This window comes from Lampetra fluviatilis, chromosome 51, assembly GCF_964198595.1.
Source record: "Lampetra fluviatilis chromosome 51, kcLamFluv1.1, whole genome shotgun sequence".
Taxonomy (NCBI): domain Eukaryota; kingdom Metazoa; phylum Chordata; class Hyperoartia; order Petromyzontiformes; family Petromyzontidae; genus Lampetra; species Lampetra fluviatilis.
Genome location: NC_136325.1, coordinates 9,027,608 through 9,051,928, shown reverse-complemented (window position 1 = coordinate 9,051,928; position 24,321 = coordinate 9,027,608). Strand labels below are relative to the sequence as shown.

Genomic DNA, 24,321 nt, shown 5'->3' with positions numbered 1-24,321 from the left:
TACTTGCACACTATGAAGCTACACGTAAATTTTTTTATTCATTTAGTTAAAATATTTCACCTGGGATATTCCCGTGAGATGGAGCATCTCGTTTGCAAGGATTTCCAGGGTATTATTATCATTAAGGCTCTTATGTTTTTACCATTATCATAATTCTCTATAAAACAGCCAATATCGATTTTAACTTGACATGCAATAAAATTACCTGTATGGAACAGTATACATATAAAAGGATGCCGCCATATATAATTAAGGCAAAAAAACCCACATTAAATTGCAATACAATTAAAATAACAGCATTTCGTTGAAAAAATAAAAAGGTTCATGCTCTGAATGTTAGCAACCCACGTCTCTTGGCAGAGTCCAGTTGTGCGATCTCAAAGTGACACCAAGGCTGGAATTAACGCCGCCTCGAATCCTGACTTAATTTTTTGTTTGTTCAAGAAGCCTCCCCATCTCCTCACCCCCAAATGGGGGAACCTTCCAATTTGGTCACAAGGGGCAGCGGACGCACCCAGATCGCGACGCGAGCTCACATTCACTGGCAGTTCTATAGCTTGCTACATAAAAAGTGCTTTTTCCCACCCCGGACCCCCCCCCCCCCCCGCGCGCACCGCCCCCCCCCCCCCCCCCGCAAAAAAATATAAATCACAACCTCAAATAATAATTCAAATGTGCAGGCTAGTTTTCATAGTTTCCCCCCCCCCCCCCCACCCCCTCTCATTTATTGTTGTGTCTTTTTCCGGCCCCTCTCCTTTTTCAAACAAGGCACCACTGACATTGCAAGTATATATAATAACGGTAATCACCATATAAAGCTTTCCCACTGAATATCATCTGATTTACAGACGCATATACGTCGACGTGATATGCAGTCAGGCACTTGATATCATATATAGGGTTTTTTTTTTTTATGCCAAGGCATATTCAGCGTTATAATCTTTTGCCGTGCCCTCCTTTTTACGGTCGGTTCAAAAACGTATAAAACTGCCGCACAAGGCAGAGGTCGCATGCGGAGACCGCTTCGCTCGCCATCGCGACATCTTTCATCAAACGATCACCGCGAGAGAGCGAGCGACTTTTAAACGAAGAAAGCAGCAAAGCGTACGTACACGGGTGGCCTCGAAACCTCCCACGCGTTCGAAAAACCCACCACCGGAGGTGCCAAGCTGGTACTGGTATTACCGCGGCTTTTTCGGACGAGGCTACTGCTGCTTGGAAATGGCAACATCGTGCAGTTGCTTTCAAGATCTCTAGCGGATTTACTTTTTATTTTTCCTCCTACATTTGCATAGCGTAGCATCCTACCGTTCTTACAAAGGCGAGTCTGCATTGGTTTGGTCGTGGCATCCACATCTCTCAGAAATCGCTCTCCGCGTCTACCAAAGCGCGTACAGCATTTTTGTGGAATTATGTCAAGGTTACGCGAGTACGGAAAAACAAAAACAATCACTACGACAACAAACGGAATACGACGACCTCCGGAACTGACCCTACACCGTTTTGAGTCCGTGGCGGCGGCGCAAACCGGCCAAGCTCTATCAACCTTTCCGCGTGCGAGACCGGAAAAATAACAACGGTCTATTGGTTTGTTTATGGGGGGGGAAAAAACATGTCATACCAAAAACAAACATGGTGGAATCTTCCCCCGACATCAAGCTGACCCCGTTGGGATTTACATGATGAGCAGCTGGATGATGAAGGCGATGAAGAGGGAGCTCGCTCCGAAGCCCAGCAAAATGAGGGCCGCGAAGCGCTCGTCACCATTTTGAAATTGGTCGGGGCCAGCGGCCTCCCCGAGGCCTAGCGGCTCGCCTGACTGGGCAGCCTCGGGACGGCGGGGCACGAAGCTGGCCGAGGGGCTCGGCTGCCCCACCAGCTCCGTCTGCGTGGGAGCAGCCAGGGAGTCGCCCCCGCTGCTGGTGCAGACACTCTGGCGTGAGGCGCACACGCGGAACCTGTACTCGCTGTTAAAGTGGAGGCCTGGGATCTGGAAGGAGGTAGCCATCCCCTTGTAAACCTGCAAAAAACAATGGACAGCGAGAGAGCAAGAGGGTCAGTGGTGGGGATGTTATTGAAACTCAAATACCGTATTCTCCAGATTATACGACAGAACTTTCCCCAATGTATTTTATACATTGCCGCATCAAATACAGTATAGTACATTAACGCCGAACCGCTTGCACGTTCCGAGATTGAGCGGTGAATGGGACCCACACCCTGCAGCTTGCAGACGTCTCGGGCTGAAAAAAGGTTAATGTGAATGCGGTTTGCGATGCGACGCGGTCTATGCGGTGAGAGAATTATAGTACAGTAAAACAAAACAGACGGACAGCTGATAAGCTACGCAGGCCACGAATGGTGCTGTGGCGCGAAGAACAGCGGCCCCACGAAATCTGTAAATGCGTGTTGCAGACCCGTGCTTACCCGTGGATACTTGGTTGGTAAATTGAGATACAAACAATAAACCGTGCATACATGAATCTGTGGGATGGCAAGTCCGCGGTTAGCGAGGGATGTCTGCGTCCCCAGTATGTTTCCCGTGAGGCCACGAGCAGGGGGTCGGGGGTCACGCGGTGACATTTTTGAGGACTCCGGGACCCGCCGTGATATTTGAATTGAAAAAAAAGGTAAGATCCAAATGAATAAATATCCAAAGCCGCCGTAAGCAAGCCGGCGCGCTAAAATTAGGTGACCTTTCTCCGCCAGCCGGTGGTACGTTTGGAGGGAGAAAACAAATCCCAATGCAACTGTGCGACGTTAGCGCAGTGGATGCTTTCACGTAAAATGGCCACTCCTTGAAACGCAACGCCGCGTGTTTCCCTTCTGCTGTGGCGACGTGCGTTCATATCGCACACGCCTACAAACAACCAGTCGTACTTGAGTCTGAACCGCTCACTCTGATGTGCAGCGAGAGTTAGGGGTCAAGGTGGGAGCACGTGAGAAAGCTGATGTACCCAGGGCAGGAGAGAGGGTGCAGACGAGAGGAGCAAGAGTGCCCACATGCGATCGGGCAGAATTGCCAGCAAGGGGAGGCTAATGGGGCGCAGAGCATAAGTTAATTACGCTTGATCACAGTCAATCAACGTTTGCCGCCGAGGTTCGTGGCGAGGGAGAGAGGGCGCGGCAGCCAGCGATGGCGAGCCCACTTAGGGAAAGCGGCACTCAGCTCGTTTATTTGAGCTGCGCTCGCTTCGCGCGGGCGAATTCTGCTTTAAAATGCGATTTGCGGTATTGTTTTTTGCACAACTAAAAGCTTCAGGGGTGGCGTTACGGCCTGAGTGGCAATATTTCACACGAACCGTGAAGACACATGGGACTCGCGCTGTATTGGGCGTTACATTTCTTTTCAAATAGATACGTACGTGATGGATGGGGCGAAGTGGTTAGCACACTGCCTCGTGAAACTGGCTACCTGAGTTCCGATTCCTGGCCACGGCTAACGTCAGCAGGGAGCGATATCGTAAATGCCCTTGGGCCAGCAGCCCAACCCACAACCCACACTGACCACCAAGCTGGTGAAGTCTGATCCAGCGATCCCTGCAACCGACGTGGTGTCGAGATGCTTTCCCAGCAAAAACATTGAACCACGTTCCAACGTTGGCCCAATGTTGGCTCCAGCAGTGGTCCGAGATTGACTGTTGTTAAACGGACCATTGCATACAAGAGTATGCATAATGCTTATTCACCAAAAAAAGTATACGGTACTTATATATATGTAATATAAAATTACAAATATTTATTAATCCAGTGCTGGACGTTGCCCCCCCCCCCCTCCCCCATGCCGTGTCGGTCACATGGGTCACTTGACCATACATCACACAAGTCACCCAGAATGCACCTGATATCTCCTAATCTCGGAAGCGAAGCCAGGGTAGCGCTGGGATGGTGCTTGGATGGGCGACCGCCGTGCATACAACAAGCGCTAGAGGCTGCTACGGGGGCCTTGCTGTCAGCAGATGGCAACACAGCAATATCCGCTGCTGTACTGTACTATGGATCCAACATCTATGCTTCCCCCCCTTCTCCAACCCGCGTTGACAAGCGTTGGCTATACATGGCCGTCAAATAACTCCTCATGATCCACAGGGTGTGGGAGGGGGGCCCTGGTAAAGCAGTAGGCTGGCAACGAGTTATGTGTACGTACACATCTGTACTTGTTTTATAGAACTATGTATATATGCAGAACTTCTTTCGCACCGTACGACATAGCCAACCATGCAAACATTCGCACACTCAAGTTGGACAATAATATATATATATTTTTTATATTATTTCACTTGTTTACCCAAGAAAGCCTCACCGAGTCCAACAGTTTTTTTCAGGAGGGTCCTGCCAGTTTTCTCAGGAGGGAAGCAATGTCGCTGCTGCTGCTGCCGTGCGATCCAAATTGTGACATTTTCAGGACTTTCGGATGTTTTGGGCCAATTGCATGTTCTTTCTATGGCAGGAAACTAGGGAACGCATAGGAAACCCGTGCAGAGTGGTTACAGAACATACCAACTCATACCAGCTCACGATCACCACATTGATACCCACCCAAGCTGGCTTGCTGCGAGGCACGAGTGCTACCAACGTGAAGCGAACGTACCGGGCTCGTTCGCTTCACTGCCCATTCGCTGCCCTACGACCGTTAAGCGTCTCCCGGTGGAACCGTGCACTCCCACGGGGTCGCTCCTCCGGCCACGAGCTCCACCAAGGCACAGCCCGACATTGCAACACGGCACACACCCGACTCCGCTCCAGCCCGCTGTGCGTTCGTTTCATCTTAAACTCCCCCCCCCACCCCTCTTCTCTTTCTCCACGAATCGATACTAAGGATACCATGCGTAATAGTCCAGCAGGGCCAAATTAGCCGGCGGCGGCGACACCACACGCCACGGCAATCCATCGGTGCGAGAGCTCGAAACACGGCCGGCGGGCTACCGCGGCCCAGGAGGGCCTCGCATGGACACGGCGACCGCGGGCCTCCTTCCCCCCTCCCTCTTCCCCACCGCCCCACCCCCCTCCGAACGTGTCACCGCGGCGGTCAGAATTATGGGGCGGCAAGCGCCCTAATGCGTAGCGAAGTCCCCCCCGGCCCAAGCCAACACGCAGGGCAAAGGTCGACTGCGGCAAAGGGAAGTGGTAGGCGTGCCGCCGGGCGCGCGCGGCGATTTTTCCCGGAGTTCCCTGAAAATTGGACAAGGAATTTTCCCACGCACGGCAGGCAACAAAAGCCAACATTGGTTCAATTCGGGGTGCGAATTTATCGGTGAAATGTTCTGCAATGGACGGAGAGCAATTGCCGTTAGCGAGGCTGATGTAGATGTAGCTTTGTCGGCAAATGAATGTTTCATATTTTAAAAACATTGCGCCGAGCAAATGACGATGCTGACATGACGATGATCGTGGGCTGGATGTAGTGCGGTGTAAACGTCATTTTGCCGTACTGCGGCAACTGTTGCCACGGGTCATCGAAAAGCTACGGGCAGGTAGGAATCATGGCCTCACACCACAACGTGTAACCCCTGACCCCCTTGCCTGCATCAACCGGTTGTTAAGTCCTCGGCAAATGTTCGGTTTGTCCGCACTGTGTGCCACACATTGCTCATGGAGCCATTACTAGACATCTTCGGGATAAAAAAAATAATTATTCTGATTTTTTTTAAACGACAAACAGCATCCGAAGGGGCAAGAGGAAATGAAGTACAATGTTGCACATCCAAGATGTTCCCTGGAGTCCGCAGGACAACACGCATGTACGGAACGAGCACGAGGGAGGATGATAATAATGATGACAACAGAAGACTTTGGTATTGGCACCGTCGTTCTTACGGCCTAAGGCTATCGCCGCGGCCTAAGGCCATCATCACCCGGGAAGGCGCGGCTGTGCTTCAGACACAGTCTCCATTCGGTTCACAGTTAACGATGTCACTCCATGCTCTCCCTACTAAGTGATTTGCGGTGTCATTTTAAAAAAATTCTGACTGGTGATGTCAGCACACGATGGCCACAAGGGACATGTCCCCAAGGCCCATGACACCGTTTGTTCAGTGGATTCTAAAATGCCACCATTGGCTGTGTAGTTTTATTATGTTCCAAGAAACGATGATTTCACGGAAGCTGGAAGGCTGAGATGGATTGCTTTCACACCCTGGGGGGGGCTTGCCAATGAGCTTAAAGAATGAGGCATCATCAGCAAGCCAGCAACAGGAGGGGAGGGGAGGGCGGGAGCATTCCGGTGCACTGCACTGGAGGTGACCACTCAGAAGGCGATGTGGGGGACTGATGGAGAGCGCCAAGAATCACAGCAGGAGAGAAGACGGAGTGAGATTTTCGTATTTTCTCTGCGACCCAACCGCGACTGCGGCGTGCATCGGCGCGCGAAGAGGCCGCGCGGATTGCAGATCAATCGGGGTTACAAAAAAATACGATATCGCTACATCGTGCGGTTCCCTGCCAGTCCACTGCTGGATGGAACGCTGTGTCGGTCGTGTGGGTTGCTTGACCAGACTTCGCTGCGTTGGTCAGTACAGGTGGTTCAAGTGGGGGCACAGCCGGGGACTGGTTCAGATATCGCTCGTCACCGATGGCAGCCGTGGCCGGGAACCGAGCTCGGTGCACCGGGTGCCATGGTGCAGTGCGTTAACCACTCTGCCACCACTCAGCCCGAAGGACGTGTGTGTGTGTATATACACATAGAAATGTGTCGTTAAATGTTGTATATACGCTGTGTGAATGGATTATGATGTTTACGTTGATGATAACAGAATCTATAGAAACACTTTTCTTTCAGCTGGAATATTCCAGTGGACTTTTAGTACGGAGGAGGTGGGCATACCCACAATTTACCCCCCACCAATGGCTGTTGAAGAGGTTCACGGTTAGATTCTAGTGGCCGCCCAGGTTAATGGCGCGTGGGGAATAAGCGTAGAGTTACTACGCGCCGTCTGCTTCACAGTGGACATTAACGACCCCGTGACGTCTTTCGCAAGAGTGCGACATTGCCTGTGCCGGTGTCACGGTCCCCGCGCTTTGCCATTGAAAAATCACACCGCAACAATTACCCAACTGAGATCTCGCATGCCAGCAATTATCACCCCCCCTGCTGCAAGAACTTGGCAAAACCATCCTGAAAGAGAGTCACGGAGCTTAATAGATGGTCATCATGTCTGCCCAATCCATACCTGTCAACCCATGCGCTTTACCCATGTACTTGTGCAGGGAAATTGAGTTTTCAGGTCCATACGGCGGACAGCCGTTTCAATACGGGCAAAAAAAATCTATCTGTTTGTCTTTCTCCATTGTGATGGGACTTTGTAGGATGAACGTTGAGCTTTATAAGGGAAAGGGATGGCCAATACGTTCTGAATTGGTCTGCAATAAGGTAGGAACTGATCAGGTGTTGACAGGAAAGCCAATCACGCTCTCAAAAATCTTGGTGTTCGGTTTGACCAGTCTCTGTTCTTTGAGGGGTGTGTGTCTCGTGTCGTTAGAAACTTCGTTCTTCCACCTTAATAAATACTGCCCCGGCTGCGTCAATTCCTGTCACCTAATGGCTTTCAGAGACTGGTCCATGCTTTTGCCCAGTTAAACACGAAGGGGCTTTCGCGACCAATATCCATGAGAGGTTAATTGGCTATGGATATAAATGCAAACATTAACCCTCCCCCTCTGGTCTTCGCACCTGATTGGTGCACAAGTGACGACATCACATTTATCCCCCCGCCTACTTGAGATCGAAACAGGAGGAGGATTTCTCCACTATTCTGGCCGCCGCCTGATGATGCTGGTTGTTCCACCATTGGAACCTCATTTGCCAGTAAAAAATATGATAATTGGTTCTTTACCCTTCTATCTGGCCACAAAACTGACACCTTTTTTACAAGGAGTCATGTTTACATAGACCACAATACCTGCAGTCATAATGCAAACAAAAAACATAACTCTGATAATGTGCACTGTCCTTGGAGTTGATTGGTCCACACCTGAGACAGCTTTCCTTACAACCTAGTCTCACATGGGTTGGACCAGATGACGCCAAAAGGCGCACAACTCAAAGACAATGTACGTAGCCAATCAGAGCACGTGGGGGGAGCAAAGTACCTGCTTGTACTCGGAGTCGCGGGGGCTGTGGAGGTAGAGGCAGTAGAGGAGGGGGTCACCGCTCATGGGGGGCACGGGGTCCCAGGAGACCTCGCACCGGCTGCCCTCCAGCTGAGTCACGCGTGGAGCTGGGGGGGGGGAGGGTGCGGAGTGGCCAGCAGCGTCAACGTCGTCATCAACGTCACCATCAAGAGCATCGTCGCCGCCATCATCGCGCTCGCCGCCGACGTCTTCAACATTCTCAACGGACTTTGCTTCTGCCTACCATCTCCCCTTCTCATCTCACTACTCCTCTCCCCGTGGTCCTCCTCCCTCTCCCCTTTGCATCTTCGTGGACGCTCGCAAACGGCTCTTGCCTCAAAATCCCATACGGCCGCGTGCGGGGGTGGGGGGGGGGAGGCCCCCGCGTGGGTTTAGGGACGCTCGCAAAACAACGAGCGTACAGCGCCACCATGGTGGAGCGTACGCGGTGGCGCGCCCGACAATCATTTCCGGCGAGATAGCCCATAACGCGCCCCAAGTCCCCGCGAGCTCCCACCAACGCGCGCGCCGCGGTTCTACCTTTCGGCGCGGGGGGGATGGCCTTGCCGGTGGTGAAGCTGTGGAGTTGGGAGTACGGGCCCCGGCCGGCCTGGTTGGAGGCCTGGATGCGGAACCTGTACTCGGTGCTCTCCTGCAGCCTCTGCACCTTGTACGTGTGGCAGGGCCCCGAGTAGACAACGGTCAGTCTGCACACCCGCGGGGGGGGCGGAGGGGGGGGGCGGAGGGTAGAAGCACCACACCATCGTCATTAATAGACTTTTGGGGCGATTGCTGTTAGGCGAGTAGCACGTATGAAGGCCGGTACAGCACACGAAGGGGTGGGTGGCCAACACCACGCCTGGCCGCCATTGTTTCCCCAGTGGCGATGTTTACACACCGCACCAGGTACTCATTTGAGGCCGAGTTGACCTAGGGGAGGCCCAGGACCACTTCAGATAATCGCCACTGGTGTTGGCCGTAAGCCGGAATCGAACCCGGGTCGCCAGGTTCCTAACGCAGCGTGCTGGCTCCCCACACACGTAAACACACACACACACACATGCACACATACACCTCACGGCACGTGCTGCGACTGCTCTCGGTTCACAACTACGTGGCAGAAATGAACGCAAAGCCTCGCCCTCACTAAGCACGCCGGCGGCGCGACCGCTCAAGCTCGAGGAGCCATGCTCGGCAAACTCGGCAATATTGGGGAGTGCAAACAAAGGTGGAGGGGGCAACAATTCTATCTGGAGGGCGACGCACGCACGGCCAACACGGAAGGCTTCGGTGGGAAACGCGAGGCCGGATTTTTCTCTCTCTCCTCTTTGCCATTACGAAATAAAGAGTTGCTTTTCGCCGCCCGTCTGTCACCAGTGCAATGGCCGTAACCAAAGTGAGATATTTCATTGCGTTAAAAATTTACAAGCTCTTGTCGAACCGCGTCGGGGGAAATGAACACGCGACGACAAGGTTAACGAGCGCGAAGGGGGGCGGAAGCGTGGATGAAAGATGCAGAACGCCGCGAATAACGCCGACGGAGGAAAACGTGGGGGTTGGAAAATAAGCACAAATTAGAGACGTATCGACTTAAGGAAAGTAAGCAGCCTTGGGGCAGGACACGTCATGGCCACAAGGCACGATGGCCGACGGGCAAGAATAGGCGACTGATCAGTGCGCCGAATAATATTTCAGAATCAGAATATTTATCTCCGCTGGAGAAATCCGATTGGCTATAAAGATTTTAACAGCTTAATATTGCGATATGTTAACTATCGTATGGGGAATTTTACTTATTAAATGCCTAGAATATGCACAAATAGGCTCAGCCACATCTAGAATATTCCTTCACATTTAAGTGCAATAACATATCAATAATTAAAATATCAATAAAATTAAAGCAATAAAAAAATAAACTATCCAGCCAGGCGGGTCAATAGTAGAGTGATGGGCTCACAATCAGAAGGTCAAGTATTCCAATGTTGAATCAGAATTTATTTATACGAGAGGAATCAGAAAAGCTATGAAGCTCTTTTTCACAGATGTCCAGTAGGTAAGAAGGTGACAGGAGAGAACCCCCCCCACCCCCTCCCCCCTTGAGTGGACGGCCGCCGAGGAGACGGAGCAATGAGGATCAATCCGTACACATGTGGGGAGGCGAATTGTGGTGGCATCGTAAGACCACGAGCTCACCTGTTCTCCCATAACTCATTCTCTTCCCCCCCCCCCTTCCCATCCCCCCCTAACCTTTCGCGACCCCCAAAGTATACCCTCTATCGCGCTCACTCATTCCTCAGCCCTTGCATGCCCCTGAGTGAACGCACCGTACTAATATAAAGTAAGATAAGGGAGGCTTTGGCATAACAGACGCCTTCATCCAGCAGTGGAGAGACAATAGCGATTTGACAAGATTATTTTCTTACTTAATGCTGTGATTAGCACTGCCTCCAGTGGCTGCAGGGAACAGAGGGTTAACCCATGTACTGTACACACAAAAGCCAAAGACTCCCGTGTAGCCTTAACAAAGTATTTGGGCAAGTGCTTAGCAAGCACCTATGAGGGCCGACATGGCGCATGAGAGAGTGGGTGGCCAGCACCAAGCCCGGCCGCCTTTGTCTCCCCAGTGGCGATGCTTACACATCGCACCAGGTTCTCATTTGAGGCCGAGTCGACCTACAGAGGCACAGGACCGGTTCAGATAATCGTCACTGGTGTTGACTGTGAGCGAGAATCCAACTCAGTTTGCCAGGTTTGTAGCGTAGTGCACTAACCGCTACACTACCGCTCCCCAAGACACTGTACACACAACACACATGTAAACAAACAACATCATTTGCGGCCCTTTGTCAATCCACTGCTGGATGATATTGCAGTTTGATTTGAGATAGCGGATGGAGGACCTGAACGAATGCTGCTTGAAGAATACAAAAGAGATGGGCACTAAGAAACGGAAAGAGGAGGGGTGGGGGGGGGACGCTTCCGAGACGGAGATGGAGCGACGAAAATCAGCTTCTGTGCTGGGTCTAGCATTTGGTAGATTGCAGTGATTGGATTAACTACGTACGAGCATGTGTAAACGTATGAATATAAATGTATTTAAAAATAAAACCCTTGGAGATAGAGAGCATTACAACAACAAATACCTAATGTGAATCCAACGGCCTTGGTAGCATATGCTCAGACATTTGACAAAGCCATAATGAATTCCACGAAAGATTAGTCACCCAGCCTCAGGGCCTAAACCCAGGATCTTCACCATGCCAGCTCAGTGCTTAGACATGGCCATCATGAATCCTGTGCAGTGCGCTGCGATGGCTCGCGGTGTATGTTCATGATTTGTGTCTCTCTCCATGTCTCTACATGTCTCTCTTTGTGTCAATCTACATCTCTCTACGTTTCTGCATCCAATCTCTCAACGAGTAATGACAAAGGCACAAACCATAACAATAATCATGATTATTGCACTAAATAATACATGCTAAACTTAACTATTTTTTTTATTTTACCAGGTAAGGCCCACTGAGCTATATAGCTCGTTTTTAGAAGTGACCTGGTTACAATCGATAGCTCAACAAAGTCGCTTATCACATGGAAATGTATAGCAGCCACATACTCTAAACTCAAAACACAACAATACATTCCTAGAGCGCTTTTCTACAAGGTACTCAAGGCACTGGAACACCACAAACATCATAGTTCAAGTCGAAGAAAACACTAAGAAGATCGAGAGAAGCCAATTCAGTGCACCACACCGCTGCCATCTCCCAACCACAACAACACCGGGCACTCGTGCGACAGCCAGGGCGGGAACGCACTTGCGGCCACCACCGGCAACGGGGAAAAGCGACGCCTTCCGGACGGCCACACAATATCGTATCGTCGCGACTATTGGCCCGGGCCGTCCTCCCTGGACGCACCTGCCCTGCGTGTCCTCCACGGCCAGCACGTAGTGCGTGGGCTCCGCCATCGACCCTCCCGCCGCCACTGCCACGGCCGCGGCGGCCGCCCCCCCGGTAGCCGGGCGGCCCAGGCTCTCGCCCCAGCGCAGCTTGAGGCTGTGGGGTCCCGGCGGGGCGCACTCGAGGCGCGGAGGCGCCGGCGGCTGGGGCCTCGTTCGACCCACGGCACGGGCTCCCAGCGGCCCCGCGCCCAGCGCGTTCACGGCCTGCACGCGCACGCTGAGGGCGGGACGGGCAGAAACGGGACGGGTCAAAAGTGTGGAACGAATGGACGAACGGGACGGATAAACGGAAGGATGGGCAGACCGACGGAGTGGCTAGAACCGATAGACGTACGGAGTGCATGGAACGCATGAACGCAACAGATGGATGGATCGACGGATAGACAGATGGAAGTACAGAACAAATCGTGCAGGCAGACGAATAGACCAACGGATCGCCAGATAGATGACAGATGGAAAAGACCGGCAGATGGAATGGATCGATGAAACTGATGGAAACAATTAAACAGAGAGAACAGATGGACAAATGGTAGAGATGGACGGATGGATGGATGGACGACAGATGGAATGTTAGTAACAAACGGACAGATGGAACAGAGGGAACAGACAGATGGACACTGGCAGACAGTCGATGAAGGAGCGGGATGAGTGATGAAGGTGCGAGAGGTCGCCGCGGAGGAGTGAGATGCGGTGTAATTGGCGGCGACGCAGGATTGGAGACGAAAGGGCAAAGATCGGCAATAGCAGGGGCGTGGGTAGAGGGCGAGGAGGGAGAGAGACGGGCGGTGTTGGGATCGGGGGCAGAGGAGAAATGCGAGGAGAGGGAGAGGTCAGAGGTAAAAGGGACACCCCCACAAGTCATGATGGGAAAATGAGTGAAGATAGAACACAAAGCGGCCAAGGCACGGATAATGGATAACTTCATTTCAGTTGCAGCTCGCGACAATTTCTGATGGGGTGTTAAAACTGTTTACGAACCAATGGAAATTCCAAGACGCCAACCGAGTTATGGGAGACTTAGATGGGACACATGACGAGCTGGCTTTCCCTTCTTCCTCTGTCACCCCCCCCCCCGCCCCCAATGTTATATAGCCACCCACAGTGAGTCTCCCAGCCTACTGCTCGTGTAGCCACACCCACTACTCACATAGCCCACTACTTGGGTAGCTCCACCCACTGCTTAAGCAACCCCACCCAATTCTCAGGTAGCCCCATTCGCTTTACAGGGACTCCTCTACTTACGAACTAGTTAGGTTTCAGAGGTGTGTTCGTAAGTTGATTTGTTTGTAAGTCCAACTTTACTCCTGTCGATTCCAAACGTGTTATACGGCATGCACACTAAACACGGGGAATGGCTTTAAAAGTTAATCTCCTGTAGATGTAGATGCCACTAGTTGTTCTTACTACCACCCTCACTTTCACCACTCTTATGGAAACACAATGGGGGTTGATAATGTTCGTGAAAAGCGGAGAACGTCGTAGTGAACGGCACAGCGACAACACAACAACAGACGATGGCGGCGGCCTAGGCAGAAATGCTGGGAATGCTGAGTAAGGACACCGAACAGGCAACTGGACATACGGACAAGTTTGTTCGTATCTCTGAAAGTTCGCAAGTCGAATGTTCATAAGTAGGGGAGTCCCTGTACACATGATTACTACAATAAGGGAGCCTTTCATCCAGCAGTGGATTGATCATGGCCAATAGCGACGATGATATTGTATTGTACCTGTACTCGTTGTCCGGTTGCAGGTTTCGTATCACGTGACGTGTGTTGGCTCCGCCCCTGACGGACAGCAGCGGCCACGCCTTCTCCGCTGACCCTTCCCCCTCCATCTGTCCTCGGCCAATCAGGTGTAGGGTGTATCCCAGAATCGGTGCGCCATTGGAGGGCGGAGCCTCCCAGCCGGCCAATAGGCAGGTGGAGGGTGGTGAAGCCTGGGACTCAACCTGCAATGCAATATGGGTAGCTATTACCTAATTGCCTGATGTTGAAACGGGTGTGACAGTTTAAGCGAATGCCCATGAACGTTTAGATTATAAAATTAACACGTGGTTAATAGTGTGGGTGTATTAACCGTAAAATACGCGCTCTGTCTGGTTCAAGGTAGAAGTTCTGGATCCCGTCATGGAATTCAAAAACGAGCATTGTGGGCCGGCATCATGGCACAAACTTGTCAAGGTTGAAAAAAAGACTCCACGCTGACGGAAAACCTCGCCGAACAACCAGGGGGTTACGCTCCTGGAAAATGCCGCATTGGGCAAAACTGTGTTCGACAAATCATAGGACCTTATGGGGAAAAAAGGAGGGTTTGCGTTCCCTGGGTCTGAAATGATCACCTCCTGCCTCTTTGTTCAACTAATTTTTCACGATTTCCGCCCTTGTTATTTGCACTAAGGGATGCCCAGAGTCAGTTTCCATTTTCCCAATGCGCTACCCCCTTGCTGTCGAGCAAGCGCCCAGCGTGTTGTGATTCAAAGATGGTAAGGTTTGTCATTTAAACAAAACATGCCAATTTGTTACGAGTACAGAACACCGGTGTGTTGGAGAGTAAACCCACAACATTTACAATTCGAGTACGACGTTTCGCCAGTAAATACAACCAGCATTATCAGGTGACAGCCAGATCTGTGGAAAAATCCTCCTCCTGTTTCAGTCTTCAACAGAGGGATAGATGTGATGTCATCATTTGTGAGCCAATCAGGTGCGAGGGCCAGAGGGTGGGGGGGGGGTAACGTATGCATATACACTACTTGTTATAGCAACGTAAAAACACGTCGGGGGCGAAGCGTCACGCCCCCGCGTTCCGGAAAGCAGACCTCATTCAGTAAACTGTGCGTATAGCCGACACGCGCGGTCGATAAAGACGTATGTGGGCATGTGGCCAGGTTTCCCTGTACTTAATTGAGGGAAAAACACAGCAGCTGTCACCACATACTGGTAAAAAAAAAACTTTACAGGACTCTTCCTGGAAGAGAGTCTTGAGACTCGTGACGACTCGCTGATATCGCTGGGTGGGCTTGGTGCGAGCATGCCGTCGCTGCTGTATCACCGGTGCATTGAGTGCAGCGGTGGTGCAATGGTTGCAACACCAACGCTATTGAACCTTCTTGGTTCTTTCGGTAAAGTCACGTAGAAGGAAAATAATAAAATAATAAAAATAAAACATAATACAATAATTCTCACGACGTTTCGGCCACAACGCAAGCAGCCGTCTTCAGGTGGAGAACCTGCCAACGGTTCGATTCCTGCTCAAAGTTAACATCGGAGTGGTCCTGGGTCTCCATTAGGTTGACTCGGCCTTAAATGAACACGCGGTGCAATGCGTGAACGTCGGCACTGGGAGGGCAAAATGAGGACGGGTGTGGTTCTGGCCACACCACCACAACCTCGTGCGGCGTTCCGGCCCTCATAGACGCTCGCCCCAACAGTCTGTATGGCTACACGGGGGACCTGTGTGTTTTGTCACGAGCACGTAATGTTTTCAATTTGGGTTGACGAGGGGCGAGGTCGGCCATACCTCCGGCGACGCTCCCTCCACAGACCCCAACTTCTCCTCCTCTGGGTCCATCAGGCGGAGTGACGGAACCGCGCCAGGCACCCAGGCCGGAGTGACGTAGACGCCCTCGGTGCTGAAAGGACCCGGCCCCACCGTATTCACCGCCTCGACAAGTTGCAGATGAAAGGTGGTTTGGGGTGGGGGGGGGGGCGGAAATAAATAAATGTGAAATCATAATCGTAAAACACAGCGCAAAATGAAAAAATAAACCTTTTGATACACATGCCGACAGAACACAATTCATGCGTTTGTTCGTCCCTACGTGGTTTGACGGGCGGCGCGCGGATTTATAGAAATGCGCCGATTGTGGCGACGGCGGCCGGGGCCACGACCTCGCGTCCGACGAAATCAACAACAAAAAACGCGCAACGGACGGATCGCGTCCAAGCACAACCTGCAGCATCGACCCCGGCACATTGTCACTCCCGTTGCGCCGGTATTGAGATATATTTAATTTAATTCTTTCGCAACCGAGGTTTGTAGTAAATGCCATCCGGTTCGTCTGTCCACCCGTCCGTCCATCCATCCGTAATGGAGATGGGCGACGAAACCATGACTCTGGTGAACGTCATCCACTACGAGCAGAACCATGGCAGGGAGTCGTGGTGCCATCAGGTACTTAACATAGAGAAAACTTAACATAGAGAAAACTTAACATAGAGAAAACTTAACATAGAGAAAACTTAACATAGAGAAAACTTAACATAGAGAAAACTTAACATAGAGAAAACTTAACATAGAGAAAACTTAACATAGAGAAAACTTAACATAGAGAAAACTTAACATAGAGAAAACTTAACATAGAGAAAACTTAACATAGAGAAAACTTAACATAGAGAAAACTTAACATAGAGAAAACTTAACATAGAGAAAACTTAACATAGAGAAAACTTAACATAGAGAAAACTTAACATAGAGAAAACTTAACATAGAGAAAACTTAACATAGAGAAAACTTAACATAGAGAAAACTTAACATAGAGAAAACTTAACATAGAGAAAACTTAACATAGAGAAAACTTAACATAGAGAAAACTTAACATAGAGAAAACTTAACATAGAGAAAACTTAACATAGAGAAAACTTAACATAGAGAAAACTTAACATAGAGAAAACTTAACATAGAGAAAACTTAACATAGAGAAAACTTAACATAGAGAAAACTTAACATAGAGAAAACTTAACATAGAGAAAACTTAACATAGAGAAAACTTAACATAGAGAAAACTTAACATAGAGAAAACTTAACATAGAGAAAACAGGAAAACTTTACCATGGGGGGGGGGGGGGGTTGCGCAAAACTTGGGGACAGAACCCAGAACAACGACTACTATTTGAAAGTATGCAGATGCTTTTCGCCCCGACAGCGTGGCGCAGGATGTTTCCTCCGACCGGGAAAAGCTTCCCAAGCGGAACCCCATTCAAACCCCATACCCCCTTCCCCCCCCACCCCCTGTACCTCCCCTCCCCCCGCCCCACCACCACTTCATAACCTCACGCCAAAAGACTGACCTCTCACCCCAGAGGTCGCAAGCAATCATTACCGCGTTATTACCTTCACGAGTGAACACAGCGGCAGCCATCGCCACGCTCCGAGGTAACAGATCCCTCAAATTGATTTGGTTGGAGCGTCGCGAAACCGCGGCGTATACATTGCGTGCGAAAACAAGGGTGCGCGAGCTCCAGCCGGAGCCTCACGCTTGCGTTGGCGAGTGAGCGCGTGCGCAAGTTCGCGAGCGTGTCGGCGGATAAAACGAGCACGTTGGTGAGCGAGCCAGCGAGTGAGCGAGCGAGCGTCCACGCGTGGTTGAGCGAGCGCTATAGGTGAGATAGGCGGTGGGCGTAGCGACCGATTCTGTTGGCGAGCGAGCGTGCGCGTTCCGAGGAAGCGTTGGCGAGAGTTGAGCCAGTGCGTTGCTCGAGTTAACGAGCGAGTCTGCGGGTGAGACATTGAGCGAGCGAGCGAGCGAGCTGCCAGTGTGTGAGTCACCTGCACGCGGCAGTAGTAGTGCGTGGCGGGCACCAGCCCGTGCACCTCGTAGCTCCGTTGGAGGCCGCAGTAGACGGGACGGAACAGATCCCCAGTTCCGCGCCACTCCAGGCGGTACTCGGAACACTCCGCTCCATTGCACTCCGTCTCCTTATAAGGCGTGGTGGGGGGGGGGGGGAACAGTAACCCTTTAAATGAAAACCTCACAGTAGCCGAGCAGGGCCAAGCCACAGAGTCTCCAAGTGAGGCCATGCCCAGGTTAAAAACTCGCGAGCGAATGCAGTTTGTACAGGGAACATTGCGAGTGGTCGACACACGGACGGGTGAGGGAGTCAGTGAGTGAGTAAGCGAGGGATAGATGGACGAGCGAGCGAGTGAGCGAGTTTGGGTTTGTCACGGTAAAAGACGGGTAGCATTTGAGTAGCGATATGGTTTGAGCTGTGGTAACAGCCAAGGTTGGGGCTATAGTAAGGGTTAAACTATTAAACTAAACTATTTGTTTTTATTTGACCGGGTAAGGTCCACTGAGCTATGTAGCTTTTTTTCAGAATCGACCTGGCCACAAATGACAGCTCAACGAAGTGGTTTATCACGTGGAAATGTCACGTGTATCGCAGCCAAATACTCTAAACGTGCGATGTTGATTCTCAATGTGGGAGGGAAAAACCGGAGGACCCGGAGAAAAATCCACGCGACCACGGGGAGAGAGAGGCACCAGGGTAGTGGCCATGGTAAACACTGGGCGCTAGCGTGGGGGGCGAGGGCGACCACGCGGTCGTGGAGCGTCTTATTGTTGCTCTCTCTCTCCGTTATCGACGGGAGCTCATTTCCCCACGCGATGGGGGCTGCCTTTGCGAGCATGAGAAAAACAGCGCGGGCTCCGATGAACGCCTCCCGCCGCCCACACCTGCCCCCACCGCGCCGGCTCTTTCTCGCTCACGATGCAAGCCGCTGCCCGCGATTCATCACGGTAATAATGAAGGTCGTGGCGCAGGTAAAAGGGTCGATGCGGTTACATCACAGGATTACGGGGAGACTGATGGGTGCAGGCAGGGCCTTCGTTCAGCAGTGGCAAGGTAAATGGCTGATGACTGGCGATGCATGGAGACAGAGACACAGACAAGAGGGATGGAGAGAATTGTGGGGAAGCTAAACGGGTTGGCACCCCGTGCCCATGTTGTGCATGAGGTGGTGGCCCTGATGGTACAGAGAGACACAAAAGACAAAGATCCCCCATATAGCCTTAATGGACTGTTGGGGCAAGAGCTGTTAGGGAGCACCAACACCACACCCGGCCACCTTCGTCTCCCCAGTGCCGATGTTTACACCATCGCACCAGATACTCATTTCAGGCCGAGTCAACCTAGGGGAGGCCTAAAGCCGAGACCGGTTCAAATATTTGTGACCATTATTGGTCGTGAGCGGGAAGTGAACCCGGATCGCCAGGTTCATAGCGCAGTGCGGGAAACCACCACACTACCGCTCCCCACAGAGAGAGAGAGAACCACTCACAGACACGGAGATACATGGACAGAGGAAGAGAAACGTGGGAGAGGATTCGGAAATAAATTGGCACAGGCACCCGTGTGTCCACGTTGTATAGGAGAAGATGGCTCTGGAGGATGAGCACTGTGGCCTATAGTGCCACGGGTGGGGGGGGACGAAGGGGGGGGGCAGTGGGGGGGACGAGGGGGGGAGCAGTGGGGGAAGCCCACTCACCTCCCAGCACACGGAGGCACAGGTGGCGTGCACGGAGGTGACGACGGGCGTCGAGCAGCGTGCGGGGCACGAGGCTGCGGTCCGGAACTCGGAGAACTCTGAAAACTCCCCGTGCTGTGGAATACACCGCCAACGCAAAGACTTTTAGGGGCAAGTGCTGTTAGCGAGCACCTATGGAGGCCGGGAGAGCACACGCCCGGCCGCCTTTGTCTCCCTTAGTGAGCGATGTTTACACGCCGCACCAGGTACTCATTTGAAGCCGAGTATGCACATGGACATATATACACACACACACTGGTAATACATGTACACAGATGAGCGTACAAGTGGATATACAGGCAGATGATAAACAGACACGTGGGCACACAGGCGCACACGTACCTCAACGTACAGGGAGAACCAACTGACGTGGCCTAATCGACGCGCGCGGACACACACGCTCGCACGGAACGGTGACTGTTGACCGTCGGCACTGACCCCGGCGGAGTTGGTGGCTCGCACGCGCACGGTGTAGACGCGGCCCGGCAGGAGGCTCTCCAGCACGCACTCCGTATCGGGGCCCATGTACGCCGCCGTCGCCGCGTCGTCCGTCTCCTCTGCCGCTCCGGCCTCCGCCGGCTGCTTCTGCTGCCCCTCCGCTGCCTCCTCTGCCTCGTCGTCGTCATCGCCGTCGTCATCGTCGTCGTCGTCGTCGCCCTCCTCGTCCTCCGAGACGGGCGCCACGGGCCGCATTTCCAGGCGGTAGCAGCTGACGGGCGCCCCGCCGTCGTGGCCGGGCGCGGCTGTGACGGCGGCACAGGGAGACGCCGCTCGTCACCGGCTCGCGCCAAATACAATCTGACCCTCGTGCGGGCCCCGCTGGCGGCCCGGCCGCGACCGCCAGCGGCGTGTGTACGTCTCAAGGGATCGATGCGCGCGAGCGCGTCGTGCCAATGTACGCGATCGACGTATGGTCGAGATGCGTGTTCACGTTCGCGTCGATAAATACATCCGTGCGTTTATCGATGCGCGGGGGTACGTATCGACATACGGGCGCGCGCGTGTCGGCGTGCGTGTCGGGGTGTGGGTGTGCGCGTGCATCCCCCAGGCTCACCCCATCGCAGGTGAAGCTGCTCGGGCTCAGGGTCCCGTGCGAGGTCGGGGGGACAGCACTTGCCCGGCGCCACCGCCGGCGTCTCCACGGCGAGCACCTCGGAGCACTGGCGTCGGCACGGACAAAGACAAAGATGCACCCCGACCGTGTGACCTTTGGGATCGGTGCGGCCAGCGTCAACAACTGCGTCGCCCTCGGCCGCCTCGAAGTGACGCCGCTCACTCTACACCACCACCAGGTGCTCATTCGAGGCCGAGCTTGACCGAGGGTAGAGAGGGCCCAGGACCGGTTCAGATTAATCGTCATTGGTGTTGGTGACCGTGAGCGGGAATTGAACTCGTTTTGCCGGGATCGCAGTGCAGCGCGCTAGCAGCTATAGTACCGCTCGGCATGGAGGCAGAAACACACACAGACAAAGATCCCCCCCCTTGCGTAGCCTTAACAGACTGCTAGGGCAAATGCTGTTATAGCGAGCATCACCTATGGTGGCCAACACAGCGCAGTGAGAAGGTGGGTGGTGTGGTGAGCACCACGCCTGATCGTCTCCCCACTGCTGATGTTTACACACTGCACCAGGTACCCAATTAAGGCTGAGTTAAGCTAGGAGAGGCCCAAAACCGTATCAGCTATTCTATTGATCGCCGATATTGGCCGAAAGCGGCAATCTGAGTCGGGTTCGTGGATGGGTTGGTCGGTGTGTGTGGATGGGCGGCCTTCATCCAGCAGGCGATGAAGGCCACCCATCCTGGTGATGATAATGAAGAGTAACTGGCGCATGATGAAAGTAAATCACGTGACGTTCGTTAGGGGGTGGGGGCATGCGGGATGACGGGGTCACGGTGATACGACAAGGTCATAGTTCACAAGCCATGTGTGGGGTGGGGGGGGGGTGGTTACCTGGCTGGTACCACCCGCGGTCACGCAGGTCACGCGGAGACGGTAGAGGGAGCCCGGAGAGGCCGTGCTGAACGCGTGCTCACGGTCCAGACCAGTGTAGACCACGCGCCAGTCGCCCACCACCCCTGCTGATGGCACACAAGGGGAGGGCCAACGCTCTAGCACCGTGCAGAGAACCGCCAGCTCGCTCGACGATTCACTCACCAGGCAGCTCGCTCATTCACCCGCAAGGTCGCTCACTCATTCAATCACCAGCCAGTTCACTCGCCCAATCACTCGCCAGCTAGCTTGCTCGCCCATCTACTCACCAGATCTGCCGCTCATTGATTCACTCACTCATAAGCTATTCACTCGCCCACACACTCACCCATCTCTCTCTCTCACTATCTCTCTCTCACCATCTCACTCAACATTCAGCTACGTCGAATCACACGTCTGTGTAAACATTTTGTATTTCTTTAAGAGAGATTAAAACATCATAAGCTGCGACTATTATAGAGAAGCAGCAGCCACGGGCGGCTTAGTCGTGTTTTGTGTGACTCCTAAGCCATTGTCAGGGAAGTTACAATGCTGGAGTCACGGTGAATCCCACTGGAGGTCGCGGGTTCAATCTCCCGGGATGGGCGGCAGTTGAAACAATTCGGGCAGTTTATAAAATATTCCCACCTCTGTCCATCCAGCATTTTAAACGGCTACAGGACAGTCAGTGGATGGGCAATGCCACGTGATGGGTGGGGTAAAGTGTGAGTTACTCCTAGACACACACACGCGGACTGTTGGGGTGAGTGCCGTTAGCGAGCAGCAACGATGAAGGCCGGCTCGGCACACGAGGGGGTGGGTGGCCAGCACCACGCCTGGCCGGCGTTGCCTCCCCAGTGGCGATGTTTACACACCCCACCGGGTACTCATTTGAGGCCGAGTCAATGATAGGGGAGACCCAAATGATTGTCACCGGTGTTGGCCGTCAGCGGGAATCGAACCCGGGTGGGCAGGTTCGTTGCGTAGCGCAGCGCTGACCGCTCCCGCTCCCCATACGCCCAAGACAAAGACGCACAACTGAGACACTCTGGCCAAAACAAGACAGTTTTCCACATTTCGTTTCCACAAAGCAGTGGAAGGAATCAGAAAGCACGGGAACAGCCATTTTCCAAAGCAGGGCGCCTCCTTAATCGGCCCAATTACCCACGAGAGGCTCGGCATCACTCGAGCACAATTACAAGTGCAGTCACGCCACATGTCGACCAGCGATTCCTGGAATCCGGGGACCTGCCCCCCCCCGACGGTTAATCACGGCTTAATTGTCACAGGTAGGATCGGTGGAGGCTCCATCCTGCGGGGGCATTTAACCCTCGACCTTCAGCGCCTTGGGGTGCGGGACGGAGAGGGAGCCCGGACGGGGTTGCCAGGCAACGGCAGCGGAAGAGCCGGGGGGGGGGGGCGGGCGGGAGAGGGAGGAGCAGAATGAGGGAGGAGGAGGACGATGAGGAGGATGAAGGGAAAGAAGACGTGGGGGGTGAGGGGGGAGGTGGGGGAGGAGGTGGGGGGTGAGGGGGAAGTGGAGGAGGAGGTGGGGGTGAGGGGAGGTGGAGGAGGGGGTGGGGGTGAGGGGAGGTGGAGGAGGAGGTGGGGGGTGAGGGGGAGGTGGGGGAGGAGGTGGGGGGTGAGGGGGGAGGTGGGGGAGGAGGTGGGGGGTGAGGGGAGGTGGAGGAGGAGGTGGGGGTGAGGGGGAGGTGGAGGAGGAGGTGGGGGTGAGGGGGGAGGTGGGGGAGGAGGTGGGGGGTGAGGGGGAAGTGGAGGAGGAGGTGGGGGTGAGGGGAGGTGGAGGAGGGGGTGGGGGTGAGGGGGAGGTGGGGGAGGAGGTGGGGGGGTGAGGGGGGAGGTGGGGGAGGAGGTGGGGGGTGAGGGGAGGTGGAGGAGGAGGTGGGGGTGAGGGGGAGGTGGAGGAGGAGGTGGGGGTGAGGGGGGAGGTGGGGGAGGAGGTGGGGGGTGAGGGGAGGTGGAGGAGGAGGTGGGGGTGAGGGGGAGGTGGAGGAGGGGGTGGGGGTGAGGGGGAGGTGGGGGAGGAGGTGGGGGGTGAGGGGGGAGGTGGGGGAGGAGGTGGGGGGTGAGGGGAGGTGGAGGAGGGGGTGGGGGTGAGGGGGAGGTGGAGGAGGAGGTGGGGGTGAGGGGGGAGGTGGGGGAGGAGGTGGGGGGTGAGGGGGGAGGTGAGGGAGGAGGTGGGGGGTGAGGGGGAGGCCGTGTCGGCTGTATCCGCAGGTTGATTTACAAACGAATGGGGTCGGTGCGGTCACCACCGCATCCGGCACATCCCGCGTCGTCATCGCTGGCCGCACGTGGTGGTGTTCTTCTTGCCGTGTGCCACCGGCGGTAACCGCCGAGTGTTTTCTTACTCTCGTTGTTCAGAAAGATCTTGCGGAAGGCGATTCTCAGTAGCGAGAGCATGGCCACCCAAGTGGGCAGCACCATCACGACCAGCCGCCCGGAATCATCTCCTGGAACACTCCTCCTTCTCCACCCCCCCCCCTATTCTTTCTTCACGACTGCCAACCCAGTAAACGTGCCAAGGTTGTGGGCTCGTGCCGTCGGTCTTCACGTCGGGCCAACGTTCCACGCTTGCCGTCTCGTGTGCGACGACCACGGGCACAAACGTCAAACGTGACCGCTTCGACACCACACCCGTCGGGCACTCCTCCTTGTCTGCCGCAGGGTCCAGACGTACAAGTTGCAATCCCCGCCACCGGATGAGGCCCCCGCCAGCCTAGCCCGGGGAACCGCGCCGAGGTTGCGTACGCGTTCAGCGGACACCCTGGGCACCCTTGAAAGAGGAGGAGGTGGTCTCCATCCCCAGGGAGCACGCGGGCAAAAAAAAACAACAAAACATGGGGATGGGAAATAATAAAAATCCGCTCACCGCTGGCGCTGCCCTCGGCCATCTCCAGCTGGTAGCGCATCACGTCCGCACCGCCGTTCTCCTTGGGTGGATCTACAGACG

General features: G+C 53.8%; 1 protein-coding gene across 1 annotated transcript in view; it reads right to left on the bottom strand.

Annotated features, from left to right (window-relative positions):
* Positions 1–838: 838 nt before the first annotated feature.
* LOC144948933 (fibronectin type III domain-containing protein 3B-like) overlaps positions 839–24,321 on the bottom strand; it is a 165,621-nt gene continuing 142,138 nt past the window's right edge. The window contains 12 exon segments of the mRNA XM_078878680.1: positions 839–2,020; positions 8,089–8,216; positions 8,650–8,816; positions 12,027–12,287; positions 13,801–14,021; positions 15,593–15,736; positions 17,621–17,770; positions 19,340–19,453; positions 19,817–20,121; positions 20,433–20,538; positions 21,330–21,457; positions 24,241–24,312. Of these exon segments, the coding sequence (XP_078734806.1) occupies positions 1,676–2,020; positions 8,089–8,216; positions 8,650–8,816; positions 12,027–12,287; positions 13,801–14,021; positions 15,593–15,736; positions 17,621–17,770; positions 19,340–19,453; positions 19,817–20,121; positions 20,433–20,538; positions 21,330–21,457; positions 24,241–24,312 (2,141 nt within the window). The 3' untranslated portion in view covers positions 839–1,675.